At 38.7% G+C, this 27,865-nt stretch overlaps 1 protein-coding gene across 5 annotated transcripts in view; it reads right to left on the bottom strand.

The window, feature by feature from the left end:
* The window catches only part of GRM5 (glutamate metabotropic receptor 5), a 262,379-nt gene that overhangs the window by 39,657 nt on the left and 194,857 nt on the right, over positions 1–27,865 (bottom strand). For all 5 annotated transcript variants that reach the window (XM_069883330.1, XM_069883331.1, XM_069883334.1 and 2 more), the window contains 2 exons: positions 17,008–17,243; positions 2,277–2,523 (listed from right to left, as the gene is read on the bottom strand). In XM_069883330.1, the coding sequence (XP_069739431.1) occupies positions 2,277–2,523; positions 17,008–17,243 (483 nt within the window). The remainder of the gene's footprint in view (positions 1–2,276; positions 2,524–17,007; positions 17,244–27,865) is intronic.

A 27,865-nucleotide genomic window follows, 5' to 3' on the forward strand; every position in this document is an offset into this window, starting at 1 on the left:
CTATTGAAAACAGTATTTGACAGTGCTCAAAAGACTGATAGATAAAAACCTGATAGATAGATGGAGCTTCCTACATAGCCTTCTTAACCTTGAAAAAGTAAATTTTGACTCAATGTTGCCTAATTTAAGCACATGGACTGGATGTGGCTGTTGTAGGAGGAGCAGGAACAATGAACTATATTTTGAAAGTAGACAAGGTCTGGGAGCATTTTCTCATCACACACAGCCAATTAGTTCAAGCAGACAGTGCACTACTGTATCTCACACAAATCCAGTGAAGGTGGACTTCCTGAAATTCATGTTACCTTGAGGGGAACAATCAATATGATGTCCCCATGCTCTTCAGTGAAACACTAATGTCCTACTATGACTGAATAAATGACTGCATGTGATATAATTACTTCATCGTCTTTCTTAGAACTGTGTTTTAAAAGACCAAAGATATTCACTTTAATTCTTTGCAACAAATACAATTTAATAGTTATTGTTAAGCACACCAACATGAAGAAAAGGTAAAGGTCGCTTTGAACATTTAAATATTATCATTGGTGTATTGTCATGTCACATATCATTTATTAGCAGTGGTCTTCAGTCTTTCTGCAAAAAATTGGTGCAATAGAGATAGGAATAAGGTAGGATGCAGTTCACTGTATCCGTGCACCATTAAAACCAAATGGGAATCCTTTAAAAGAAGTCTGGGACAAGACTTTTAAAAAGGATTTGGTCAGAAAAATCCAGACAGAGCACTTTTATTCAGAATTCTGCAACTGATAAAAATAAAAATGTGTAGCAGAACACAGCTTTTCTCACCAAAACAATGCTGAAATAAATTTCCATCTGAAATTTTTGAGTTTCTGCCAGTCTGTGTGAGATCTCCTACCAGCACACAGTGCAATTCCTTAGAGTCTTAGTCTGAAGAATTTTAAAATTTGTGTCTCCAGAGACACAACTAGACTACTTTGTAGGTGGCTGTCCTGTTCCCTTTGGGGAGAATGCTGACTTTACAGACTTTAAAAAGAAATTAAAATAGAAACATCTGAAAATGCATAAATTTCTGTAAATGTCAGAATATTCTGACTGATTGATTTGCTGTTCCCTGTCCATCTCTACTCAGAAGTTAATGCTTCCCTTTTAGTTCACAATAGTGGGAAAAGATAAAAGTGAGTTTATATGGAGCCATCAGAAACTTTTTAAAAATCTTCCCAATAATGTATACAGAAAGAGCTGCCTCAGTCAAACTGGAGTAAATGCAGTGATTGAGGCAGGAATCTACATGCTGATCTATAAAAAAATATATGCTTTGTATGTTATTACACTTCCTGTTCATCTTCCAGCAGTTCTGTAGGCAGAAACCCAGAAAAAACCCTCATTACACTTTTTAATGTACATTTATATGGGTATTGCCTATATGTCATAGAAAAAAGAAAAACTTGTTTTATATTGCATAGATATATGTATTTACAGAATATAAGTTGCCAGAAAAAGAAGCTTTTTAAAAATTCGTTTTGTCTTATAGCAGCACAGTGTGAATTAATTAGTTTGTTATGCAAGTGGGAAGGCTTTATTTGAATCATAGAATCATAGAATAACCAGGTTGGAAGAGATCCACCTGATCATCGAGTCCAACCATTCCTATCAAACACTAAACCATGCCCCTTAGCACCTCGTCCACCCGTGCCTTAAACACCTCCAGGGAAGGTGAATCAACCACCTCCCTGGGTAGCCTGTTCCAGTGCTTCCATATTTGGAAGATATGGAAGCAGATTTTTAATAATTCTGATTGGAAAAAAGTCCCATACAATTCAATACAAGATTTCTGGTATTTTTTTACCTTTCTTAATAAAAGAACTACGTCTGCTATGATTGTTTATTGCCCAATCAAACACATACGTTTAAACACCTAAAGAGAAAGAGAGAGGGAGAGAGAGAGAGAGAAAGAGGTGCTGTGATGGCTGTCATGGTCTATCAACATAAAGTTGAAGTTCTAGTAGTTTGTAGAGAGAAGTAATATAATACGTTTAAATGGTACATATGAAAATGCATATTCATGCAGGAAGATTGTATGACTGAAAGTCCATGTCTTTTCTCTAGATTTAATTTTAAACATCATAAAAATGCACATATAAAGTAAGTTATATTGGAAAAATAAGCATAGAAAGTCAGGAAATGTGGAAATAAATGTATGTGATCTTTTTTCTGATGTCAAGTCTGTGTGTATCTACCATGTGTTGGTTAACATGTCTGGTATTAAACAGTTTGACAAATGTCAACATTACCTTCCTGGTGAGTCGCCATTCTCATCAAACAAGATCATGTCCCCTGAGACCCCAGTAAAGTTAGTCTTCATGAGGGATTCCAGGAGCTTCCGACCATCTATGGGTTTCATGGCATCACAGAGGCCCACATAGCCTGGGCACAGAGATGTCTGCATGTTGTGGAGGCCATAGGCCATCGAGTATATTGCATTGATTACAAAGCCCATCTTGGAGTCCTGAACGTGCTGTGTCCTCAGAGTCATCTGGCCTGTGGGGAACATTGCAAAGAGGGGTTAGTGCATGAGGCTGAAATACAGACCGCTCTTCAGACATCTGTAGGTGCATTAGTTATCAGTGATGGAAAAAGTCTTATCAAGTGTCTTAAACAGCTCAGAGCAGATGCTTTTACAGGTACACACACAGACCATGTGTGTACCAGTAGGAATGAAAAAAAACAACAAAGGAAAAAGCGGTTCTTTTTAAATGTCTTATTATCCAGCTGATACCTTTCTCTGTCCAGCTCCACACCTCACAAAGATTTTTTATTCAAGTACTTCTCTTTCATGTGTTTGCCTAAAGCGCACATCCCAAATATTATAATATAATGTTTGGGTGTTCCAGGAATCCTTTCCATCTGCAGAAACCTTTCCAAAGCCTCAGAAGTCTTTTGTTGAGATGCAAATGCTAGCATGGGCTTTATTCTCTACTGACCTTGTAGATAACATTTTTGTTTCAGAGGCATGGGAACCAATAATACTTAAACAGACTGACCCAGGCACAACTACTTTACTGCATCAAAAATTCCTATACTAATAACACTCCTACCTCTATGTTTCTTGCTCCTCTCTGTTTACAAAGTGAGGATAATGGTGCAATGCAGATGAATACATTATAACATCTGTTAAGAGTTTGATGATGTTGGTTAGGCAATGACTCTAGTTGGAATTGGTTAACCTTACTTTATTTGGCTTTTAAAATGTAAGGTCTGGATTTCTATTTTCTATTTAAGCTTCTCTGAAATAGACAATAAAAAATTCATTCAGCAGCACCCTGAAGGCCTTTTTTTTATAACTCAGTGTTATTAATGACATGGATTCGCTCTGTTGGCAACACTAGTCCAGCTAAGGAAGAATAGGCTGGGGATTTTCTGCCTCATATGTCGTCAGTGAAGCTGTCAGTTGCACTCTAGCCACCAGATCTTTAATACTGGGAAAGTGAGAAGAGTCAGCGATAAAGCAACTGCATCAGTAGTGCTGGGTATTTGTCAAACACCTGGAAAGATTTGGCTCTGGAGGGAAGAAAAACAAAGAGCTCTACTTGAACATTACTCTCCTTTTTCCAGTCAAACAGGAATCCATGGTTGCTAAGGAGTCTTGCGTGTGGGCAGCCAGGAGCAAAGAGAATGCAAAAAACTCTCTCTGACCACTCTAAGAAAGTCTGCCTCCCATAGAGGCATTGGAAAGCAGCAGGGTTGGAGCTTACAACTGCTCCTCTGAGCTGCAGGTGCAGCACAATGTGAGAAGTAATTTATGCCACAAAAAGTCTAATATACACAAATGAAAGAAAATAAGGCTAAGATATGACTCTGAGGATAGCACTCATCTAGTTTAACAATATCCACCCTGAAGACAATTATTCAGTCTGATGTCTAGGCACCTTTTGTGAAGATGAGTTAAGAATCTCCAGTTGGTGACTGATTCCATCATAAAATATGTGCATCTACAAGCTCACTTTTTCTGTGGTGAGCAAGAACTTCACTGTGCAGTTCTAACCATTTTTGTAGTACTGAAAACATCAGGGAGAGTAGTAAAGATACATAGTTCTAACAGAAAATCATTGTGTAGAGGTCAGTAAGTAAATTATGAGACTGATTTTTCCTTTCTGTTTCATGTGGGAGGCTGGCACTTCCAGTTCCAGTCTCCCTTAGGAGCAGTGATTAACATTTTGGATAGTTAAGTGATATGAGCTCAAAATATCTGTAATGAAATAAAAACTTAGAATAACACACAAGGTATTGCATTTTCCTAATTAAAAATAATAGGCATAAAAGCTGCAATAGTGTAGTACATGCAGACCCCATATTAATTGAAATTAAGTGGAAAATTGAACAAGCATATTACATTGCAATATACAAAACTTGGTTTAACCAATTATTCATCCTCGAAATTAGCAGCTCACAAACCTTAAAGTTAATTATAGTAGCCGTTAGAATCAATCAGATTTGCATCAGCAACAGCGTTTATTGTGAAGCAACATTTCAGCTTTTTTTATTGCATATGATTGCTTAAAAATTTAATAACTTCGTTCTTCCAGGAACACTCTCCACTGGGCTTTGTGCTTCAATTTTATGGAATTATTATTCTGACTAACTTTAAACATTGAATCTCATTCAGTTCACCTGATGATTTGTAATGAAGCTGCTTAGCTCTTCATAGAAGCCGGCAATTGTTGATGGAGTTACGAGGGAATTAGCTGTTGTGGGAATCTTAATATACTTCCTGCAGCTGGAGAAAGAATTTCCCTGAGATGTTACTGTCTCAATTTGCTATATAGGGGCAAATCCTACCTACTAAGTACCTCAAGACTCAGTAGTTAAGGCGAATATCTCAAAAAAAATGAGACAAAAGCAAATTTTTGCTCTTGGATATACAGAAATATGCTATTAAAAATGCTTGTATTAAAAAAATATTTAAGTCTAAAACCGCTTTTCAAGCCGTTTCACAATGTAATTACATGTTAGACTTGAAGTATGTCAGTAACCCTGTTTACCTCACTGACCCTATGAGTGGTTTAAAGGGAAGACTGAATATACAAGCTCAAAGATAGTCAGAAAAAAAGAAAAGTATTTGAAATCTATCTCTGCAACAAGTATGATTTAGGTAGCCTTAAACACACTGTTCACTTAAATGTTAATGCCTATTCTTCTTTCTGGGACTTGAACACTTATTCTTAAATTAATCCACAAATGCCGTCTTCAGTCAAGAAACTTTTCTGACAGAGGGTCATGATGAGATAGAGAGGTAGCACAGATTAATTTAATGATGATGATGATGTCAGTAGCATTCAATGGCAGATTGAACTTTTAATCAAGAATAATGAAAAAAAAATTAATAGAAGTTAAAGACTTCCTACAGAATGATCCGGTGGGTCTCTTCCAACCTGGTGGTTCTATGATTCTAAATATATGCAGCCTGTAACCCATATTCTTGCTTATAGTATCCATAGAATTCTTTTCTGTTACAGCAAAACCCCCCAAATCTATACAGGCTATGCTTTTCTCCATCTTGTACATTTCCTTATGAGAAAAATTTATGAAGAAGGAAATAAAAATATCTTGTTTTCCTGTGGATGGAGCAAAGCCAGCATAATGCTTTTTAATATTGGTATGTAGGGATAAGCAGTACGTGTTCACATAAATTCATTTGGTTCAGGTGTGGGCTTCATTTGGTTCAGGTATGGGCTTTCAAAGCCAATCTCCAAATTGTTCCTGCTCACTGTGCTTTTGTTTGGACAGGGTGTCACAGTTTTGGGGCAACTACCAAGTGTCTTTCGGAAGACACTAAAATAGATAAAGTTATCACAGATAAACTGCCCCAGGAAAGAATCTAATGCACCATAGCTGCACATAGGTGTTCATACCTTAGGACTAGCCTACAGACAGTTTAGAGTAAACCTCCCCTGAGCTGTGAATCTTAGGCCACAGTGTTTGCCATCAGACTGAGTGTCACTCCCAGGATGCTGCGGACAGCAGGATTTGGAGGTACAGTGGTGATAAAATGGGTGGGCTAGGTAAAAAAACCTGCATTTTGTAGGTCTTCAGTCAATTCATATTGCAATTTCAACAGACAGAAGTACCTTTTCTGTGGCATGACTGAGCAATTTTTTCAGGACATAGCTCATTTCCAACAAATGTTGTTTGGAATAATATCAAAATGTTTATGAATCTCTGCTGAATTTGGTGATAATGTCCAAATGATTATGGGCAGTAATCTGTGCTGCAGTACCTCAGAAACAATAAATATTGACACCATATCATGATGATTACTGAAGAAATAAAAAATTCTGCTTCCTGCAATTAAGATGTACAAAGCAATGAAAGAAAGCAGGGCGAATCAAATCACACCTAATGAGGACAGTACTTGCAATCATAAATGATCAAACATTGTGGAATTCTCAGAGAAATGAGGAAATCTCAGTGGTCAGAGTACATGAGCAGATCCCTCAATTCAGAGTTTATTCTCTATTCTTTTCTGTGGAAGTAATTTTGGTAAGTAAATAAAGGCTTATCCTATTATTTTCCAAGATGTGAGATCATGAGGCAGTTCCAGATCACATTGCATATCTATCTACAAAATATTACATGAACAAATCCTGTCCTTTGTTTGGCAAATCACATAACCCATCCATCCTTCAATTTTCTGTCTACGAGTATTTCCTTTTTACTACTTTTTATCTGTCATCTTTCTTTAGACCAAGTATTCCTCAGGAACATCAGTACTTCCCTGGAGGTGTTTAAGGCACAGGTGGACAAGGTGCTAAGGGGAATGGTTTAGTGTTTGATAGGAATGGTTGGACTCGATCCGGTGGGTCTCTTCCAACCTGGTTATTCTATGATTCTCATTATCTTCCTGTTTTCGCTCTGCTTAATGCTATTATTGACTGGAGGTTTATGTGCTACCATGCTGTCTCTGAAATGAAAGTATAATTGTTCTGGATTGCTTAGGAAATTTAAGTATGTAAGTATTTATTCTACAGATTGTTCAGGAATGTATATATATAGGATTCTGGAAAGTCTTCTCAATACGGTTAAATGCGTTAAATATCAGCCTAGAAATTTGCTGGCACTGGAGTACATGGTTAATATCTGTGATTTTTCCTGCTTAAATATCTATTCTGTATGTCTAGATTTATCTGTGACTATACCTGAGGTGAAAAACAATCTGGCAATGGTATAAACTCAGAGCAACACAACCTGCCCCTCTTCTTACCTCACTGCTGGGAGTGACCTAGTTTAGGACACTCCAGAAATGTCACAGCGGGGGATAAATGTGGGCTATGCTGTGCAATCACACACAGTGCTGCTCAGTCAGACCTCACAAAACAAGGCTTGAGGCCATGAGGAGGCAAGCTCACACATGTGCACACGAGAGCTCTGGAGTCTGAGCTGAGGCAGCCTGTTAACGTGCAGCTGGGAGGTTACTCAGGGAATGAGCAGGGCTGGCTCTGAAAGCCACCTTGAATGTGTGATTAACCGTGAAGACTGCCCAGCACTAAACTCCTCATCCAAATGTGTTCTTTTCTGTTGTCATCTCTCTAAACCACGAATGGGTAGATGATGGAAAAGAAACATGTTTTTTCACCAAGAAAGTGATTCCAATTGGCAACTGCTCATTTCCTGCATCTATTTAAAAACAATTACTGTGCTTATGGGCACTGGTCCAAGAAAGCACTTAAAGGCTCTCATGGTCCTGCTGCAGCATGAGCCAGTCCTCAGTACAGGCGGTGCTGAACCTTTTCCCATGCTCAGGATTTCTCATGTGGTCTGGGCACCAGGCTGGTGCTTCTGATTTATGTAGGAAAGAAGGCAGGAAAGGGAAGAAATCAGCATGGCTGAGTCGAGACATGCTGGCCAAACTCAAGAACAAGAAGGAACTACACAGGAAGCGCAAGCAGGGACAGGTAACCTGGGACGTGTATAGGGACACTGCCCAGTTGTGTAGGGATGAGGTCAGGAAGGCCAAGGCGCAGCTGGAGCTGAACTTGGAAAGGGAATAGAAGGCTAACAAGGAGAACTTCTACAGGTCCATCAGTTAGAAGAAGGTCAAAGAAAACACACCGCCGCTGATGGTTGAAAACAGTGACCTTGTATCAACAGACAAGGAGAAGGCTGAGGTACTCAACATTTTTTGCCCCTGTCTTCCCTGACAACCGTTCTCCTCACCCCTCCTGGGTCAATGGACAATGTGGGGACCAGGAGGGTACAGCTCCTCCCACTGTAGAGGAGGATCAGGTTTGTGACCACCTAAGGAACCTGAACATATATAAGTCTATGGGACCTGAGGAGATGCATCCGAAAGTCCTGAGGGAATTGGCTGATGTGGTTGCCAAGCCACTCTCCATGACATCTGAAAAGTCATGGCAATCAGGAGAAGTCCCTGGTCACTGGAAGAAGGGTAGCATTATGCCCATTTTTAAAAAGGGTAGAAAAGACGATCCTGGGAACTACCAACCTGTCAGCCTCACCTCTGTGCCACGGAATATCATGGAACAGATCATCCTAGAAGCTATACTAAAGCACATGGAGGATGGGGAGGTGATTAATGGCAGCCAGCACTGCTTCACCAGGGGCAAATCCTGTATGAGCAACCTAGAGGCTTTCTATGATGGGGTAACCACAGCAATGGACATGAATATACTGACGGATATGATCTATCTGGACTTCTGTAAAGCCTTTGACATGATCTCCCAAAACATCCTTCTCTCTAAACTGCAGAGATATAGATTTGATAGTCTGGCAGATTAGAAATTGGTGGATGGTCATGTTCAGAGAGTTGCGGTCAATGGCTCAAAGTCCAGATGGAGATCCGTGACAAGTTATGTCTCTCAGGAGTCCATACTGGGACCAGTGCTGTTTGATATCTTCATCAATGATATTGACAGCGAGATTGAGTGCACCCTCAGGAAGTTTGCAGATGACACCAACCTGAGTGGTGCAGTTGCCACATCGAAAGGACATGATGTCATCCAGAGGGGACCTAGACAGGCTGGAGAAGTGGGCATATAAGAACTTCATGAGGTTCAATAAGGCCAAGTGCAAGGTCCTACACCTGGGTCGGGGCAATCCATCATTTCAACACAGGATGGGGGAAGATGTGGTTGAGAGCTGCCCTGCAGAGAAGGACTTGTGGGTGTTCATTGATGAGAAGCTCAACATGAGCCGGCAAAGTGCACTCACAGCCCAGAAGGCCAACCGTATCCTGGGCTGCATCAAAAGAAGCATGGCCAACAAATTGAGGGAGGTGATTCTGCCCCTCTATTCCTCTCTTGAGATACTTCATCAGGAGTATTGTGTCCAGTTCTGGAATCCTCAACATAAGAAATATATAGAACTGTTGGAATAGGTCCAGAGGAGGCTGCAATGATCAGAGGGCTAGAGCACCTCCTGTATGAGGACAGGCTGAGAGAGGTAGGCTTGTTCAGCCTGGAGAAGAGAAGGCTCTGAAAAAAACTTAGAGCAACCTTCCAGTACCTGAAGGAGCCTACAAGAAAGCTGGGGAGGGACTGTTTACAAAGACTTGTAGTGATCAGACTAGAGGCAAGGAAGTTGTGGATGTCCCCTCCCTGGAGTTGTTCAGGGCCAGGTTGGCTGGGGCCTTGGGTCCATGGTGGCGGGGTTGGAACTAAGTGATCTTTAAGGTCCCTTCCAACCCAAACTAATCTACGATTCTATGATTCAATTATATTCCAAACTGTGGGAGTTGCAATGGCCATATGGCAGCATGGCTGGGGGAAATAGTTAATAACCCTCCAAAGACCACTCCATTCCCCGCACCCCAAATACAGAAAACCGAAGCAAAACAAACCCACATTTTGTAGGAAATTGTGAAACCAACAGAAAACGTTCCTCAATAAAAATCCTTATTTTATGTGGTTTTGATGTAAAACCTACCATTACTCTTTTTCACCCTCAAGGAAGATGAACGACAATTTTTTTCTGTTTGCCAGCTGGTGGCATTACAAAGCTTCATCAAGCAGGGATGTTCAAGAGTGCAAAATTGCCATGATTCAATATGCTTTTTCTGCTTTCTAACCTTCCAAAGCTGAGAATACTTTGAATTTTGCAAAACAGAGAAAGGGTAAAAGGAAGAATGAAAATATTTTCAACTCCAGGAGCTCCCCTCCTCCCATTTCATTCTCTGATGAGAAACAAGAGAATGAAATATGAGGCAAAATGTAGCAGAATATTTTTTCAAAGTGCGGAGGAACTTGTTTGCTATGCAATGATTTTCATGTTGAAATAAAGGGAAATGATTAGTGTTTCATTTGTTTTTTATTTTAAAATTTCTTAATAATCAAGAGGTTAACAAAATCATAGAGGACATCATAGAGAAAATCAGTAGTATAACCAACAGTCTCCAAATACTCCATATTTCCCCATGACTAATTCAGAAATTAGTTATGATATAGCTTTCATGCATATGCCATTAAAGACTTCACCAGTTCTTTGTGTTAATTTCTGTGTTTAGAGACAAAAGGCTGACAGAAACAAGTTCTAGTTTTGCTAGCAAATATGCCCCACACTCTATTTCTGGTAGCTGTAGTTGAAGTTCAAGCCCACCAGCAATTTTTTTTTTTTTGTTATTTTGTTTTATCTTTTTCTTTCTCCCTGTCTGCTGCCGAATATGGTGTGAGACTTCTTAGGTCTGTCATGGGTCCATGCCGACACCGTTTTGCTCCTTGGAAACATGTCAGTAACCTCCCCTGCAGCGGTATATTCTGGATGATATGGCGTCAAATCAATCATCCCAGAAACATTCATGTCTCTCCCGTGAGAAATAAGTGAAGTCATATAAAATGAATGAAAGCTTGTGTATTTGAACCAAGGTAAAACACAATATTCGTACTTAATTAAGTAAACATTGTTTAAAGATACAGAAAAAGACTCATTTTGTAACCTTTTCCAAAACCTGTCATCAGGGCTTTCTGTTAAAGCAACGTAAAAGAAAATTCAATTTCTTTGGTCAAAAATTACAGTGAAACATAGCCATTACAGATACAAAAGCACAATAAATGCTGGCACAAAACTTTCTGTGCTTGCAAGCATGCTTATAGGAAGTATTTGAACCTACATAGGAAGTTGAACTGCTGACAGAAAGGAATGACAGGAGCTATACCAATAAAAAGCCATCTAATAAAATGCCTATATAATGTAAATATGTTAAACTATAATTTACTTTTATTCTTAAGGCTAGAGAGACATGTGGTGTCTGTACAATGATACTAACCTCTTCCAAATAGTTTTCAAGGCTCAGAAAGTCAGTGAGAAAAGGAATTATAGTATAAAGAATAAACCCACAATATCAAGTTATAAAATTAAATATATCTAATATATGAAAGAAAGTAGGCAGGGAGCATAAAGTGAAGGAAAAATAGATGTATCTTTGAAGTGAGATTTTGGAGGATCTTGATAAATTCTATAACAGCAATGAGAAGGCTGAAGTTATTCAAAGGTTTGAGTTACAGGTGTGCTAAAATCAGGATCAATGTATATCAAAAAGTCTTACAAATAGGTATAATGGAGCATGTAGCAGTTCTTAGGGCCTCAGTGCTTCTTTCTGTGAGAGCCAGAAAAATAATGACATGGCTGTGTAGGCTCCTGGCTGAGATTATATCAGGGTTCTAGAATATTCAGATCTGGATCTATGCCTTACAGCTGACCGGCCTTTGGAAATTTCTGGACCTGACTCAGCATTAAGTTGTGATAAACTGTTTGTGCTCCAGATCTGAAGCAAGGGCCATAAAAATGAAGGCTGGATCATCCTTCATCTTGCAAGTGCCCAAGCATGAGACATATTAGGTACCAAAGTGGGTGATAGGGAGGATGTATTCACTATTAAAATGTCCTTTAATTCATTGTTTAAAAAACACAAATAAATTTTAACTTAATTTGTTTTGTTTTGCTTTCATTTGCAATCTAAAAATAAAAGCGTGGGAATGCTGTATGTTTGGGGGATATGAAGTTTAAATGTGTCACATTTCTTGAAGTACAGAAAATATCCTTCAATTCTCACAGCATTTATTTCTTTATCAGCTGGATTCTGATTAAACCAACTTAGGTATTTGAGCTTAGATTTAGCCAACACATTACTGGCATGTTGCACACAGTCATGTTTTATTCCACAGTACTGTCTGGAGACCCAAAAGGACCATTTGTTAAACCAAATTTCTGTTCAGCTGAAACTCTAGGATTTTCTGTGGGTCCTTTGACCTCATTAAAAGCAGCTGGAGCTGGATGAGATTCAGTTAACAAGTAGATAATTTTTGCATGTACATTTTATTTGCTTTTCTGTTTCTTTAGCCGCAAATCTTTTCTCATATTTATCCTAAATCTGCTTAAAGTTCCTTTACTGCTAAGAAACTCTTCCACTCTTAATCCTGTCCTTAATTGCTTGGAGAAATATTAGTCATCCTTTTTCTATGTCAGGTTTTGTATCCTAAGAAAAAAAATGTTTTTATCTCAGACAAGACACATAGTTAAATTATGAATGGAAGATTTGGCTTTTTGCATCCTGCTAAGACCTGTTCATCATGCTTCCACTAATTCCATTCTCCCTGTTCATCACTTTGAGTATATTCTTTTCTATAAACACTGCTACTGGCTACTTACTCACAAGTAAGGCATTTATTGCTTTCCTGACTTTCAGTGCCCTCCACATCAACTTTGTGGTTGAGCTTCATCTGTGACTACTCAGCCTCCATCATTTCCCTTTGTGTTTTGGCCCTGGATACTTTGAAACTCAGTAATTCATGTCAGGACCCTACTGTAAATACCCGCAAATGTTACTCATCACCTTCCTTCAGACTCTTGTTTCTGTTGTGCTTCTTCAGGAAACTAACATTTTTTTCTGAGTCTATAACCTCTGTGAGTCAAGCTAAGATATTGTGCTCCTTCAAGAGCCTCATTTTTTTTTCTCTTTCTTGTCTTACACTTAAATCACAGGTAGTTCGGATGTGTATTCTGGTTTTGCTCTGTGTTTAAGTAACACCTTAAAAATGCTGTTCCATCCATGGAACGGATTGGAAAAAATAAATTCATTTAGCAGTGCAGGCGGAAGAATTCATTTAACAGACTGGTAATTGTAATATATAGGCTCTTGTCCCTGGTGACCTTGAAGACTTTACTTTTTCCACTAATGTCAGTTGAGCTAGAATTTCGCAACATGCTTTGCCTGCCTTCAGTTTTGTTTCTGCTCTGTGTTAAAATGAATTTGTGAAACACCCTCAATAGGAGGAAAAAGTACTAGGAATTGAATTCTGGTGGGGACACTTGTCTGTAAGGAAGTAAGCACATACACACCTAGTCTTCAAAGGTCCAAAGGCAATCAATACCAGAGAATAAGATTAACCTTTTATGACCTCAAGATTGACATTGAGTGGAGTTGCTCATCTAGATCAACTTGGACACCTTTACTGAGTTTGTCCTTAGATAATAAAAAAAATCTGATATGGCAGAGGAGAAGCCAAATCTCCAGTCCCTAGAGTTCAGAAGCCATTACACGTCTCCTTTTAAAGAAGCATTTTAGTTTCTTTACTCTTACTCTTGGTGTTCAGAGGTGACTTGTAGCAGCTCTCCTGTGACATGGAACTGATTACACTGAAAATCAAGTCAGATAAGTCTGCAAACTCCTCACTTTCCATAGTGCTCCAGCTGGGAAGAAAATCAATGTACTTTGCAACAGCGGTGACACCCGTTTGAATTAAGTATGTTCAAATCTGCAGATGAAAAATGGGCTTGGTGCTAAAATTTTCACCTCATTGTGAATTAAGTGTATGTGAAATGATGGAGAATTTTTAGTGGTAGAGAGAAAAGAATGGAGAAAAAATTATTTTGGATTTTTTAAAAATTGTCTTTATTTGACCGATTTCATGGTTTTATTACGTATACTTTCCAAAATCATGTCTTCATTTCATTATAATACTTACTTGGAACTGGCTATGGATATCTTATATTAAAAAGGGAGAAACCCTCACAAGTGACTAGAGCTGGCTGCACTGACATGACTTCATGTATTTGCTGCCACGGAGATAAATATATCCTGCTATTTTACTAAAAGTAAATATAAATGTTTGAACAACTAAGTTCATACCTGGAGCACAGGTGAAGTCAATCATCAATTCAAATTTCAGCCATATCTGCTTGTGGTTATTTTCTTGCTGTTTAAATGAATTGTTTATACTGTAAATGATAGTTGGGTTTTTTTTTTCATGACAGTACAAACAGGTTGTGGAGAAGAATTAAAAGTTTTTTCCACTAGAGTAGTGGTTATTGGTTTCTACATAGACACCTTATTTTAGTAATGACCTCTCACCATTGATCAGCATTTTGTTTATCTTTTCATGATTAACCCAAGAAGCAAAGAATGGTTTGCCTTCTGGTTCAAAAATAGATTTCTTTTTCTCTACAGCATTTCTCAATAAATTCAATGTCTTTAATAGGAATGCTGAAAAATACTTCCAGCATCTGTTTGTTTTTTTTTTTTTTTTTTTGTCTGCAGCTTCTGGAGAAGAGAATGTATTCAGTTAGATAAACTAAAGGTCATAATCCTTTTTTCTTATCAGGATAGATCTGAAGCAGCACTAATATATTCATCAGTGTGCAGAAGCTGTCAGGACGGCCTATGAGATGCTTGTGACCATCAGTGGCAGGTATGACCTTTACAGTCTTGAACTGAGGGAATTTAAGACTAGAAGCTTCAAGTGCTTGAAGTTAGGGAACCAAATATGGATTTCAAAATTGACATAAAGATATGATTTTCAAAGCCATATGTAACATAAGAAATGAGATAGAAAACAAAACCAGCCATTACAGTCTCAAAAATTCATATTAATTTTGAAGTTAAGCTCACAACATCAAAATGTCTCACCCCTGCAATTCTCAGAAAATACACTTGCATCTTTCCTTTCAGTATACCCACAAAAGTGTCTAACTTCAGTATTTCTTCACTTTATCATACACTTTTGCTTAGTTTTAGGGTTACTATGAGAAAAGCAGCATAGGTGTCTTAGCACTTATAACCCAGATAAATCTGTATATCATCCTTCTGGCCAGCCTTTGAATTTCCTTTATATGAATTTTGACAGATGGTCAAGATCAAAATCAAAACTATAAAACTGAGTAACATGATGACTAACAACCTCCTGTGTGAAAACCCTGGTTAAATAGGCAATTAATTGATTTCTCTGCATAGTGTTGCTAATGTGGGGGACTCCACAACTGTATTAATAAATAAATAGAACTATTATCACACCTATTATAACCCTATTTCTTGTTCTTCACTCTAACTATCACGGCCTAGTGCTAAATGCAACAATAAAGCCAAAGGGAAAAGTAATTAGAACAGCATATTTGAGAAATTAGTTCTTTTCTCTGTTTATGAGTTACAAAACAGCATATTGCAATACTTGCACATTTCTTTGTGTTTGATGTTCCCAGGTTTCAGGAACCTATTTGAGTGGTGGCTCATTCAGGATCTCTTTGTGGGAAACCTTCCAGTGTTGAGTGCTTTTCAAACTGAGCTACTAAAGTTTATAATTAAGTTGTCTCATGTCCATGACTGGGTGACTTCATGTCTAAAATAATATCTTCCTGCATCCCCAGGATGATTTTGTTTTGTGGTGGTGAGTTGTATTTTAGGGAATATAAAAAGCTCTGTAGGCTCCCATATATCACAGTTCCTGATCTTTCAGATAAAACAGAAATTAGATTCTCCCAGTGCTGGTAAAAAGTAAGTTAAAAAAACAAAAGAAACCAAGAAAAATCAAGTTGAAACATCACTGCTAGCACAGCACAGTGATAGGAACCAGGTCTTTATTAGCCTGTTTCCAGCCACGTTCACAGTACTGATATCTCAGGAAAGAGATCTACATTGTGAGGAAATCAATGAAGTTTACTGCTCAATATTCAGTACCTGTCAATAGTACAAACAAAATCTGTGTCAGGCTGTGTTGGAAGAGTAGCACAAAAAAAAAAAAATGTAGAAAAGTCAGCTGAATGTTGAAGGTGCACACTGAGATATTTGAAATCCTAGATTGATTTTCCATCTCAGACATACACTTCCTCTGCAACTTTGTCCAATTCAAAAGAAAGACTAATGACCATTAAGTGGATTGTAAGTGGGGTTTTGTGTAAATCCACAACTTTGATCCTTAAAACCATTTCTTGTTCTCATGGGTGCGTGGAAGGTATTGATATATTTAGGAGGAAATTTCCCTTGGGGGTTAGAGCTGTGGCTGGATTAATGCCCAGCATGGCACCATCTTATGCTGCAACATTGACAGGATACCCACTGTCTTGGTATTGCTTGGCATCTCATGAAATAGGGAATAATTAACAGAAGTAATAAAAAACCCAGAAAAATGCACAATATATTTCTGGGGAAAAAAAACGTTTTGCCACGGTTTTACAAAAATGGCAAGGTGTTGTGCCAACTTTTGCTAAAATCTGTTCAATGTGATGAAAAATATAATTTCAAAATTACACTTTCTGAAGTTATTAATGGCTGAAAGAAAACCTAATGAAATCTTTCAGACCAGCTAATCTTCTGTAAAAGTACACAGCTAATCATCATTACTTTATGGGCTTCAGATAACTTCTAGTATATTAAATCTCTCATTTCTCCTGTGAGATAAAGCAATATGATTAGCCCTGTGGCAGAAAAGATGCATTGAGTTTTGTATTGCAACATTTTTGTAAGTGTTTAGATGTGTGTGGAAGTACAGTTGCATAAAGTTTCTCAAATATAGAGAGAAGTTAGATACTGAGGCATTGTCTATTTGTTTCTTTTGATATCCGAATACTTTTCAAATTTTGCTTGTTGTCATTTGATAGGAAAAAGGATTTCAATTCCAGCTTCTTCTCTTCCATCCCCACTTGCTATTCCACCTGATCAGATTGCATCAATTCAACATGAGCTGTTTTAATCAGACCTTTAGTCATGTTGTTTTATATGGTAGAAGCAATAAATTCACTTACTTGTGCAAGTCTTGTTGTATTTAGGGTTCTCTTGAGGAAACCCTTCCAACCTGCACTGGAACCTGTGCTGCCAAAATTCCTGAAACCATGGATTTCGATGATTGGTTTCTGGCCGAAGCTCTAGGTAGTAATCATCAAACCATTTCACATCAGGAGACTGGAGTTTGATCGTTATTCCACCAACTGCTTCACGCTGATACCCCTCTGTCACATCGTACCTGTCTGCCCAGCCATCACTGCAGGGGTAAATGAAATAGAAACAACATTAACCGTTCAATGTAATAAGGAAAGATCTTTCTTAAAAATAAAATGGAGCCAAAAAACATCCACACCTGCGATTCTGAGTGGTGTTTAGTAATGTACCTGTCAATACCTCTAGTAGAAGAATTCAGTGTTTTCGTTATGTTTGATTATCATTGGCACCTTCTACTTAAACAACATATTCTTCATCTTCCACTTCAGGTAATTGAAAGAACATTAAAAATCACAGATCCTGAAATCTGACACCTCTGCATTGGACTAAGGGTTCTTGAGCTCTATGGAGAAAATCTTGTATTCAGTGTTTTGCTGACACCAGGATGATACTACTTTTACCTGAGAGGGAGTGACCTTGAGGACAGGACCTCTTACAGCTTGAAGGGCAGGACTGTGTTGCAGGCCATGCCTATACTGCACAATGGAGCACAGCACAAAGAGCCAGAAGCAAACTTAGAATGGACTGACACTGCTGAAGCAGAAATACCATCTCAGATGCTAAGGCAGTAGGCCGTTGCATCTGAAGCAATAAATCCTCTCTGCAGACATGACTAATGAAGTTGGGCAGAGCACCATGCAGATCCATATGCTTTTTCTATTTCTCAGTTGCTGATGGATGGAGTATTATGAACTTGTGTGACACTGTCCTGCACACAGAATTTTAATCCCCCTCTGTTAATCTGTCCACTCACAAAACCATGACCATATATAGTCAGATGTGACTGAAAAACCAAATCAAACAAAATGACAGAAACTTCTCATTGTAATCCCCCTCTCCCTGGTTTCACAATGGATTTTCTTTCAAGGACTGACTTTTACAAAGTTTTGTTCTACTACATTAAAAGTGTACATATCTCATTAAAGCATTGCAGATTCCTGGTTTTTTAGCACGGACGTGACATTTCAGCTTTTCTGAAGTCCCAGATTTTACAGCTACAGAATTTTAGAAGAATCTCAGATTACATTTCTTCCCTTCTAAAAGGGCACCAATGTTAATAACTATAGAGAGAAACTTTGAATCCTAAAGGCTGAATAACTAAAGTAAAGAAGCTTAATTCATCTTATTTTAAAACTTCATGAATTCTTTAAAGGTAGCCCTAACTATTTTAAGTTAGTCAGAGTACAACTGATGGAGGTGACCTTGATCTCTATTGTTTGATTGTTCTATTTTGATCATCTGCTGCCTAGTTTAATCTTTACTCCTGTATTGCAGAGCATGAAGGAAGTCTATTGCAGTCACTTGGACCCCAGCACATTGCCCATTCTCTACATGGGGCCTCAGCTGTCCTCACACAGTGCAGAAATCAGACAGTAACTCTTTCTGCACAAGACGCTTGTTTCATGAAGCCTGGTTTCTGGGCTACATCTTATTACCACAGCTGCAGTGTCAATAAATAGTAGCTTCACCAGTGGCAAAAATAATATCCAGTGTCTGGAATGAAAATGAAGGGACTATTAAAAATAATTCAGATTTCAAATGTGCTAATTTATTCAGCACAAAACAGTAAAATATGCATTCATGAAAGGAGAAAGATGAGCACTGATTTTCAGTTCAAATACAGCATTTGGAAAATTTACCTTCAAGCTTGGATCCAATTAGGAATGAAGACAAGCATTGTGCCCTGCCACACTCTGGAGGCTCAGTACAGGCAAACATTCTGCACCTTCCGTCAGGACTATTTACTGGATGAAGACTTAGAAACATTTCTGGGTTCTTTTGTGAAAAAAAAGCTGCAGAAGGTTTTTAAAATTTATGAGCAATTCAACCTTTTCTTCTAAACATCTGTCTTAATCTCTGGCAAGTTTTTAAGTAGTTTTATCCAGCTTTATAAACGCTGACAGGTTTTATGAATGCAAGCAGTGACAGGTTTTCTGTAGTGTGTTTTGTTTGTATTTTAAATTAATAGAATTTAAGAGAATTAGAGCTGTGCTGTCAATATCCCAGCTTTATGAGCTGCCTCATAAAAAACTTAGAAAGCAATTATTTTATTTTAATTAATTCCTTTATCATTGTTCAGAGGAACTCTTTTGTAGATCTAATCCAGCAGGATGCTATAATTCATAGTGTTACTTTATGAATAGTTATTGCTTCTAAGAAAATTTACAACAGAGATACCCTTCTATAACTTTAAGTTATTAAAAAAGATAGAAATAACAACTTCATGTTACATAACCCTCCTTCTTAACTGTTCTGTTGAAGGAGTTCTCAATTCAACAGATCTGCTTTTCGTTCAAATAAGGATTTCAATTTGCCTTCTTGGGTAAAAGTCTTTTAGGAGAGTTATATAAAATATGTACTCAAAGTGTGTATTGTAGAGGCAACAATGTAGACATAAGTCTTAGATAGATAAAGAGACAAAGCAAATGCTAAATATCTAAAGGCCAGTGAAAGTGAAGTAGTAAAACAAGCTTGCATGAATATAAAAAGATACCAGTAGCACGTGATACTTAAATTCTACACCCATAGTAGAGAAACAAAACTTACGGAGTGTCAATGACAGAATATAGATGCATTTGTATCTGAACTCAGTGTGGAGTGTGAAGGTAAGAGAGATGGCGACAGAAAGGGACATATTTTCTTATTTTCATAGAATCACAGAATCATAGAATCATAGAATAACCAGGTTGGAAGAGACCCACTGGATCACCGAGTCCAACCGTTCCTACCAAACACTAAACCATATCCCTCAGCACCTCGTCCACCCGTGCCTTAAACACCTCCAGGGAAGGTGACTCAACCACCTCCCTGGGCAGCCTGTTCCAGTGCCCAATGACCCTTTCTGTAAAGAATTTTTTCCTAACGTCTAGCCTAAACCTCCCCTGTCGGAGCTTGAGGCCATTCCCTCTTGTCCTGTCCCCTGTCACTTGGGAGAAGAGGCCAGCACCCTCCTCTCTACAACGTCCCTTCAGGTAGTTGTAGAGAGCAATGAGGTCACCCCTCAGCCTCCTCTTCTCCAGGCTAAACAACCCCAGCTCTCTCAGCCGCTCCTCATAAGGCCTGTTCTCCAGCCCTTTCACCAGCTTTGTTGCTCTTAATGTTCTGAATCCATATCCACGTAACCAAACAACAGTTTACAACTAAGAAAATTTAAAAATAATGGAAATATTAGGGCCAAATGAGATCTATGACACGGCAGATCGCTAAGCCATGTTGAATATTGAACATACTTTCTTGAATGAGAACATCAAGAGATATTCTTGTTTCACAGGCATTAAAGAGATGTTAATTAAGGGCACAGATTTCTTTTCTAGCTATGAGAAGCATGAGGAAAGGTGAATTGAGAAGTGACTATGAAAAGGGGCAAAATTAATAGGGTTAGAGTGCCCAAGTGTTTCCATAACACAAATCTCCAGCCCCTTCACCAGCTTTGTTGCTCTTCTCTGGACTCGCTCCAGAGCCTCAACATCCTTCTTGTGCTGAGGGGCCCAGAACTGAACACAGGATTCGAGGAGCGGTCTCACCAGTGCCGAGTACAGAGGGAGGATAACCTCCCTGGACCTGCTGGTCACGCCGTTTCTGATACAAGCCAAGATGCCATTGGCCTTCTTGGCCACCTGGGCACACTGCTGGCTCGTGTTCAGTCGGCTGTCAACCAACACCCCCAGGTCCCTCTCCTCCAGGCAGCTTTCTAGACAGACTTCTCCTAGTCTGTAGCACTGCATAGGGTTGTTGTGCCCCAAGTGCAGGACTCGGCATTTGGCCTTGTTAAACCTCATACCATTGGCCTCAGCCCAGCGGTCCAGCCTGTCCAGATCCCTTTGCAGAGCCTCCCTACCCTCCAGCAGATCGACACTTCCACCCAGCTTAGTGTCATCTGCAAACTTGCTAAGGGTGCACTCAATGCCTTCATCCAGGTCATTGATAAAGACATTGAACAGGGCTGGACCCAGCACTGAGCCCTGGGGAACCCCACTTGTCACTGGCCTCTAGCTGGATTTCACACCATTTCCCACCACTCTCTGGGCCCGGCCATCCAACCAGTTTTCCACCCAGGAGAGTGTGTGCCTGTCCAGGCCAGAGACCGACAGTTTCTCATTTTCATACAATCTTTCCTGTTGTTCCTTACACCTTCTTCTCCTAATGGCATAACATTACTGCAGTAGCAGTACTCCATTGGCTTGCATTAAGAAAGGTTCAAAGCGGTAATTCTCATTGCTAAAATCTACTGGTTCAACTGAAGAAAAATACCGTGGCACCAGAAATTAGCTGTAAAAAACTGCTCCAATGGAAGTCCAGTATAATCTCCACTTTCACCCAAGAAATGGTGAGACGCAATGGTTACCACTAATGAAACACAAGACTGCATGCGAGTGAAAGAGACAGTTCTTCATATTATCAGTGGAGTCTATATGATATTTGGGTGAACAAGTGGTGATAAAATAAGGACAGATGAACAATATTCTAGTATTGATTATGAAAGTGCCCAGAGAGATTAAATAGGATGCAAGTTCATGTTTTCTCCCTTGCATGGACACTGTGCTTTCCAATTTTATTCTAATTAAGTGATTAGGTGATCCTGATTATTAGAAATAGGTGGTGTTGCTTCTTAACTAATGGGCAAATGTCCTTTGTGTGATCCCACCAAGACTTAAAGATCCAGTTGCATGTAAACAAAACTTGCTGTGAACGAAAGCAGTAATTGCACAGCTGCAGCACCAAAAGTAAAAGCTGCTTGCTGAGATATGTCAGGTGTATGCAGTATTGCATATATCTCATTCATCAGCCTGCCAGGGCAGAAAGCCATCAACAAGGTAAGAGGACTAAGGCATGTGCAGATCTGGCTGCCCTCAATATTACACTCATGTTCAACACAGCAGGGAATTGTCTTTCAAGATCATGACACGTTTTCCCTTCAGCCAGTTCTTTAGTGTTTATATTCTTGGCCATCGGACTAATGTCTGGTGTATTTTGTTTAAAGGCTGGTGGTGTGATACAGGATAGCAACCATACTGTTCAAATAAAATATAACATCTTTAAAGGTGTTTTAAAAAAACCCCAACAAAACAGAAGGAAATACCATTTAAGAAAATCCTCATGCACCAAAGAATGAAAAAAAGGAAGGAAAAAGGGAAAAGCAATTTTTACTGTTGCAGTACTAGCAAGAGATGAACTTGAAATAGGAGGCCATTATAATTTTTTATCTCTTATCATATGTCATTTGCATGTGTACATAGTCCCAGCTGTTTTTTGAAGGATATGCCAGGGTGATGGAGATTTTAGTGAAAAAATACTCTCTAGCAAACAGAGGGAACTAATTCTGCTCCTTTGCTAAAGGTCTGTTTAATTTACTCACAGGAAATCATAACATATTTTTATATGACAGAATGGCTCCAATAAATGATGAAACAGAAACCAATATTTACAAAACTTATTAATGAATAAATATAACAAAGAATAAATATAAACACAGTAAAATAATTCAAAGTTTTAAATCATTAGTGCATGTACAATTACTTTTAAACTTCTGAAAGGAAAAGTTGAGGCAAATGAGATCCCATTTAAAAGACTGGGTTGCACATCTGTGATCACAGATCATAAGCACCCTTCTCACTTCTTTCTCTACAATCCTGGATATTAATAGTAGGGAATAAGTCTTCAAACTCCTAGCTGAGCACACCTGAACAAGTAGGATGGACATCGGAGGACCAGTATATATTGTTATACCGTATGTGCATAGAAGACAGAGGTGCAGACTTTTTAGGATTATGTTTCCTATAGTAAAATGTGAGAAACTTGAATGTGGCTTCCTGGATTTTCTGTGTTTTGTCCTTTCCCATAATTTCTCATCTTCCATGTGAAATAGCCAGCATCAATAAGATCTTCCGCAGATGGGTGGCACTATTGTGCCAACTTGAGTCCACTTTGCCTATTCAATAGAGGGATTGTGGGAGGAAGGATAAGCAGTCTTTGAAAATAAAATGTTGATACTCCAAAAAGATCAGAAGCAGGACTGTATCTCTTATAAAGAAATCTCCACCTGTTCTAATGAAATCTTTTTGTTTGCTCTGGAATCACCATGAAGAGAGGAGAACAATCAGGTGAAGTGCAGCACAGGAGCAAACTCATGCTCGAAGCATAACAAAGAGGTCATCAGAAAGACTCTTAATGAGTGTAAAGACCATTTAATATGCATAATGGTGATGGCTGCTTTGGGCTCATACACCGCAGTCAAGAAATTGCTAGCCCTCCTGAAAAATGTTTACAACAAGGTGAAGTTAGTCAATCCCTGTTAACAATGACCTAATCATTTAATTATAAAAAAAAGGTCTTCAAATAGACAAGGTGGACATTGCTCCGCGAGTGCTCCACATCTATTTGGTAAGTAAACAACAGTACGCAGTATACCACCGACGTCAATCTGCTTGTCAGAGATAACAGGGACTTGCAGAGTACTAAACCATTAGAGTGCTTAGTAACAGAAGTAAAGATTTGATGAAGAAGTGGGAAAGTGCTCTAGAAACAGGCTTGATTGAATTAGCTGAAGATTTATAGCTTAAGAACCAAACACTATAGTAGAGAAGAGATGTGATAACTGTCTTCAGGTACATCAAAAGGTGCAGCAACAAGATCATGATTTCTTTAGCATGTTAATGTAAGTATTCATGACCTAAACTGGAAGACTCATTTTAGTCACCAGGTAAATACACCTCACAGTAAAGAATATGAAGAATTAAAACGGCTTAGAGACTCTTGGGTTTGTCATATCAGAAGTTAGGCAAATATCCACCTGATATATATGACCTTCCTTGACGAAGGGAGGACTGTAAGCTACATGTCTTCCTGACAAATGCTGCTCTGCAATTGTGTTAGCTTATGTCAAGTCTTGATATATGTCTGAGAATGATGATTTTACAAAACCCAGTGGATAATAGAAAGAATGCAAAGTAATTAAAATACTGCCCCTCCTTCATGATTGTCCCAGCTTCTCATGATGTTTTCCCTCACTACTTTTCTAATTATTGTAGTTTTTTCTTTCTCTGCAGTTGCTATGGGAAACACCAGCAAACAACAGAAATTGATTTAGTATTTATTCTGTTCGACTGCACACAGTTAATTCCAATGATGCAGTCAGAGTGTGAAGGAGTGTGCAATGTGTCACCCACCTGCACAGAGCAGAATCAGGATTCTTTGTAGAGAGGAAGCACTGAAATTAACCATGCAGAAAAACACTTCTCCATGCATAAGATGAAAGAAGCAGGGGAGTTGGACTAGATGACCTGTAAAGGCTCCTTCCACTCCAAGTTCTCTAATTCTGTGATTATGTCATTCTATGATTAACGCTAAACCAACCACAACTAGGTAGGTAGACATCCAGATCACCAACTGGAAGAGAAGTTCCTGCAAGAGCTCCTCACCAAGTTGTATATTTTCTCTACAGCTAACGTGATGGTTGTTCTGTCTTTTTACGCTAGTGGGATACAGCATAGAAAGCTGGAGATGTTTGCTAGTGGTCCATTAAGTAACTCCTTATACCAAAAGTAACTTTACAGTTACTGGTTCTAGACAAACTTTGATCGCTAAAATGTAATGAGTCAGTAACACTGGACTGGGGAAAGCAAGCTGTAGGATCCCTGTCAGGAATATTCAGCACACATTTCTAAACAGCTGCTTCTAAGATTACACAAAATGCTAAGAGATACAGGTATACAACAAAAAAAGAGCCCCCACCCTCCCTTTTGTAAACAGTTCCACTTATTTTCTAAACTCAGAATAATGGAGTGTCTTGGGATCAGTTGATCTGATTTCTTTTTCTCTAAAGTCCTTCCCTCTTCAACCTATAGCTAAAGCTATTACAGTTAATGAGTACATGCATTAGGCTGTAGACTGGTCTTTTTTTGTTATGCAAAAGTTTGTTTCCAGGCCACATAATCATGATGGAAACTGCTGTTCTGCCCACAGTAGTCACCCTCTTGTCAAAAATTTGACCCATAGCACTTGAGAATATATGAGAATTTTTCTCCACCTGTGTAGGAATTTCACTGACAGGTCATGTTTAATTTTCCTTTCATTGTATTCCACTGTCCTTTCAGGGTTTTTTATTTATCTTAAGAGCACCAAAGATACTAAAGAGTCCTCACATTCTTCTGCAAAATGCTACCAGTCTTGCAAAGGTAAATTTGTTTGATTAATATTGGGGAGGGTGGAACTGCTTTTGGTGAGCAGCTGTAAATTATTGCATCCAGATTAATTCATTTTGTAACAGCTGTGTATGCAATGAATGGAGATTCTTGTCATGCTGCCTGGATTTTTTTAGATTGCAATTCTTGATCGTTTTCACAGATATTACAAAGATGAATTAATTTAAGGGTAATTCAAAGCAAATAAATGGACTGATTATTTTTAGGCAATATGACATGCTGTTTTCTACAAGATGATATCTAGAAGAACTAGCTATGCAGTGAATTTGGCAGATACCTTGCACAGGGGGTTACTGGTACTAATTACTTGCAAAGTATCCAAACTTCCCTAAACTGAGAAAGGTTGCGATGGCAACTTGAGAGATTGGCTGTCTATAACAACATCTAATTTGCATGAAAACAGAGTATTGCAGCTGTCTGCGTATGTAGTTCAAAGCTACAAAATAATTCAGCCTGACTGTAGTCCATTCTACAACAAAGTATAGTTTCTAATGTGTGATGTTCCTTCTTCATACTTGTAAGCTCTCATAGCTGATCAAAAAGAATGGAGGAAATTTTATTCATACTTTCAAATTGTATTGGCTGTCCCCTAAATTGAAGAGAAATTTGACTGAATGTTACCTCATTAAAAAATGAGGAAATTTGATTTAAGCAGTATTATCTCTTGATTCTTGAATTCAAGGAAAGTATTTGACATATTACCAGGTAGAAAGGCATTTTGGATGCCTAGAAAACTTTATAAGGTCTTAAAATAGTTTTTTCCAAGGATATAATGTAAATTTCTGCTATAATTTAAGTCTCTCACTTTTTTATTGCCTTCATTTTAGAGCAACTACTTGCATAGAATTACAGGTTTGTCTAGATTAAATAAACCCAGTTCCTTGCAACTTTCCTTTCAAGAGCTGATATCTAGACTTGCTATCATCCCGGGTCTCATTCGGCTGAAATCGGCTGGCTGGGGCTTGTCTGCAGACACTGAAAGTGCTGATAGTGGCAAGGATATGACCTGAGTAGCAAGGATAAGACCTGAGCGTGGGTACAAATAAGCACCAAAATGAGAGCTCTGTGGACTAAAAGTGGACTCTACTTTTGTGTTTATTACAGACATAGAGATGTCCTATTCCAGACTTGGGACCCTCTTATGCTACTCCATATTCCCATGCTAAAGTCATTAGGCAGTTCATGTATTATCACCAGCCTTCTTCATGTAGAACGAACCACTAAGTCTTTAAGAAGGGAGTGAAAAAAGGAAAAAAAGTTTGATGAATGGTTACTTTTCATTACATTGTTTGGAAAAGAGAAAGAAGAACCATTTTTCAGGTTTCATGCAAGATGAAGACTGCCTAAATAGAGAGTAAAAGCAAAGGAAGGAGTATATGTTGTAGGAAAACCTACAATTTATTTGGGAACTGGCCATCAGAACTGCTTCTATCACTGCTTTTGTTACAGGGTAGGAAAAGTACTCCATATCCTTGAAGTGTGTTTCCCAAATACAACAGCAGCTTTTCTTCTCAACAATATTAATGCTGTTGACTCATATTTATAATTCACTTTAAGCTCCTCAAGCTGCAAACTTCTCATAATGACAGCCAAAAAAACACCAGTTACATAATGTCAGCAACAGCAGAAAAACAGGAAGGAAAAAATGATTCATCTATAAAATATTTCTATCAAATATGCATTTGTACTGTGAAATTACTGTTTTTTATTTTTCCCAAAATGCCTGACTTCAGTATAGCTTCTCAGGCACTAAAATGCAATGTACAGTGCAATGCAGTGTTACGTACCTTCTTAACCTATATAAGCAAACAGAAAAAATTTTCATGTACAGAAATCAGGTCTTGTCAGACATTATAACAACAAACATATGATCTTGAAACTATCAAAAAGCTATTTTCTTTGCATTCCATCCATTTGAAATGGAAAAATTTCTGTGATGATCATATCATACAGCACATGCAAGAGAAATTGGTGATCAGGCCCAGCCAACACGGTCCTGCCAAAGTGACCTGATCGCCTTCTGTGACAGGGTGACCTGCTTATTAGGTGAGAGAAAGGCTATGGATGTAGTTTTGGACTTCAGTAAAGCCTTTGACACAGTTTCTCACAGCATTCTGCTTCGGAAACTGTCAGCCTCTGGCCTGGACAGGCGCACACTCTCCCGGGTGGAAAACTGGTTGGATGGCCGGGCCCAGAGAGTGGTGGGAAATGGTGTGAAATCCAGCTGGAGGCCAGTGACAAGTGGGGTTCCCCAGGGCTCGGTGCTGGGTCCAGCCCTGTTCAATGCCTCTATCAATGACCTGGATGAAGGCATCGAGTGCACCCTAAGTAAGTTTGTGGATGACACTAAGCTGGGTGGAATTGTGGATCTGCTGGAGGGCAGGGAGGCTCTTGCAAAGGGATCTGAACAGGCTGGACCGCTGGGCTGAGTCCAATGGCGTGAGGTTTAACAAGGCCAAATGCC

The sequence above is a fragment of the Phaenicophaeus curvirostris genome, chromosome 1, assembly GCF_032191515.1.
Source record: "Phaenicophaeus curvirostris isolate KB17595 chromosome 1, BPBGC_Pcur_1.0, whole genome shotgun sequence".
NCBI classification, from domain to species: Eukaryota; Metazoa; Chordata; class Aves; order Cuculiformes; family Cuculidae; genus Phaenicophaeus; species Phaenicophaeus curvirostris.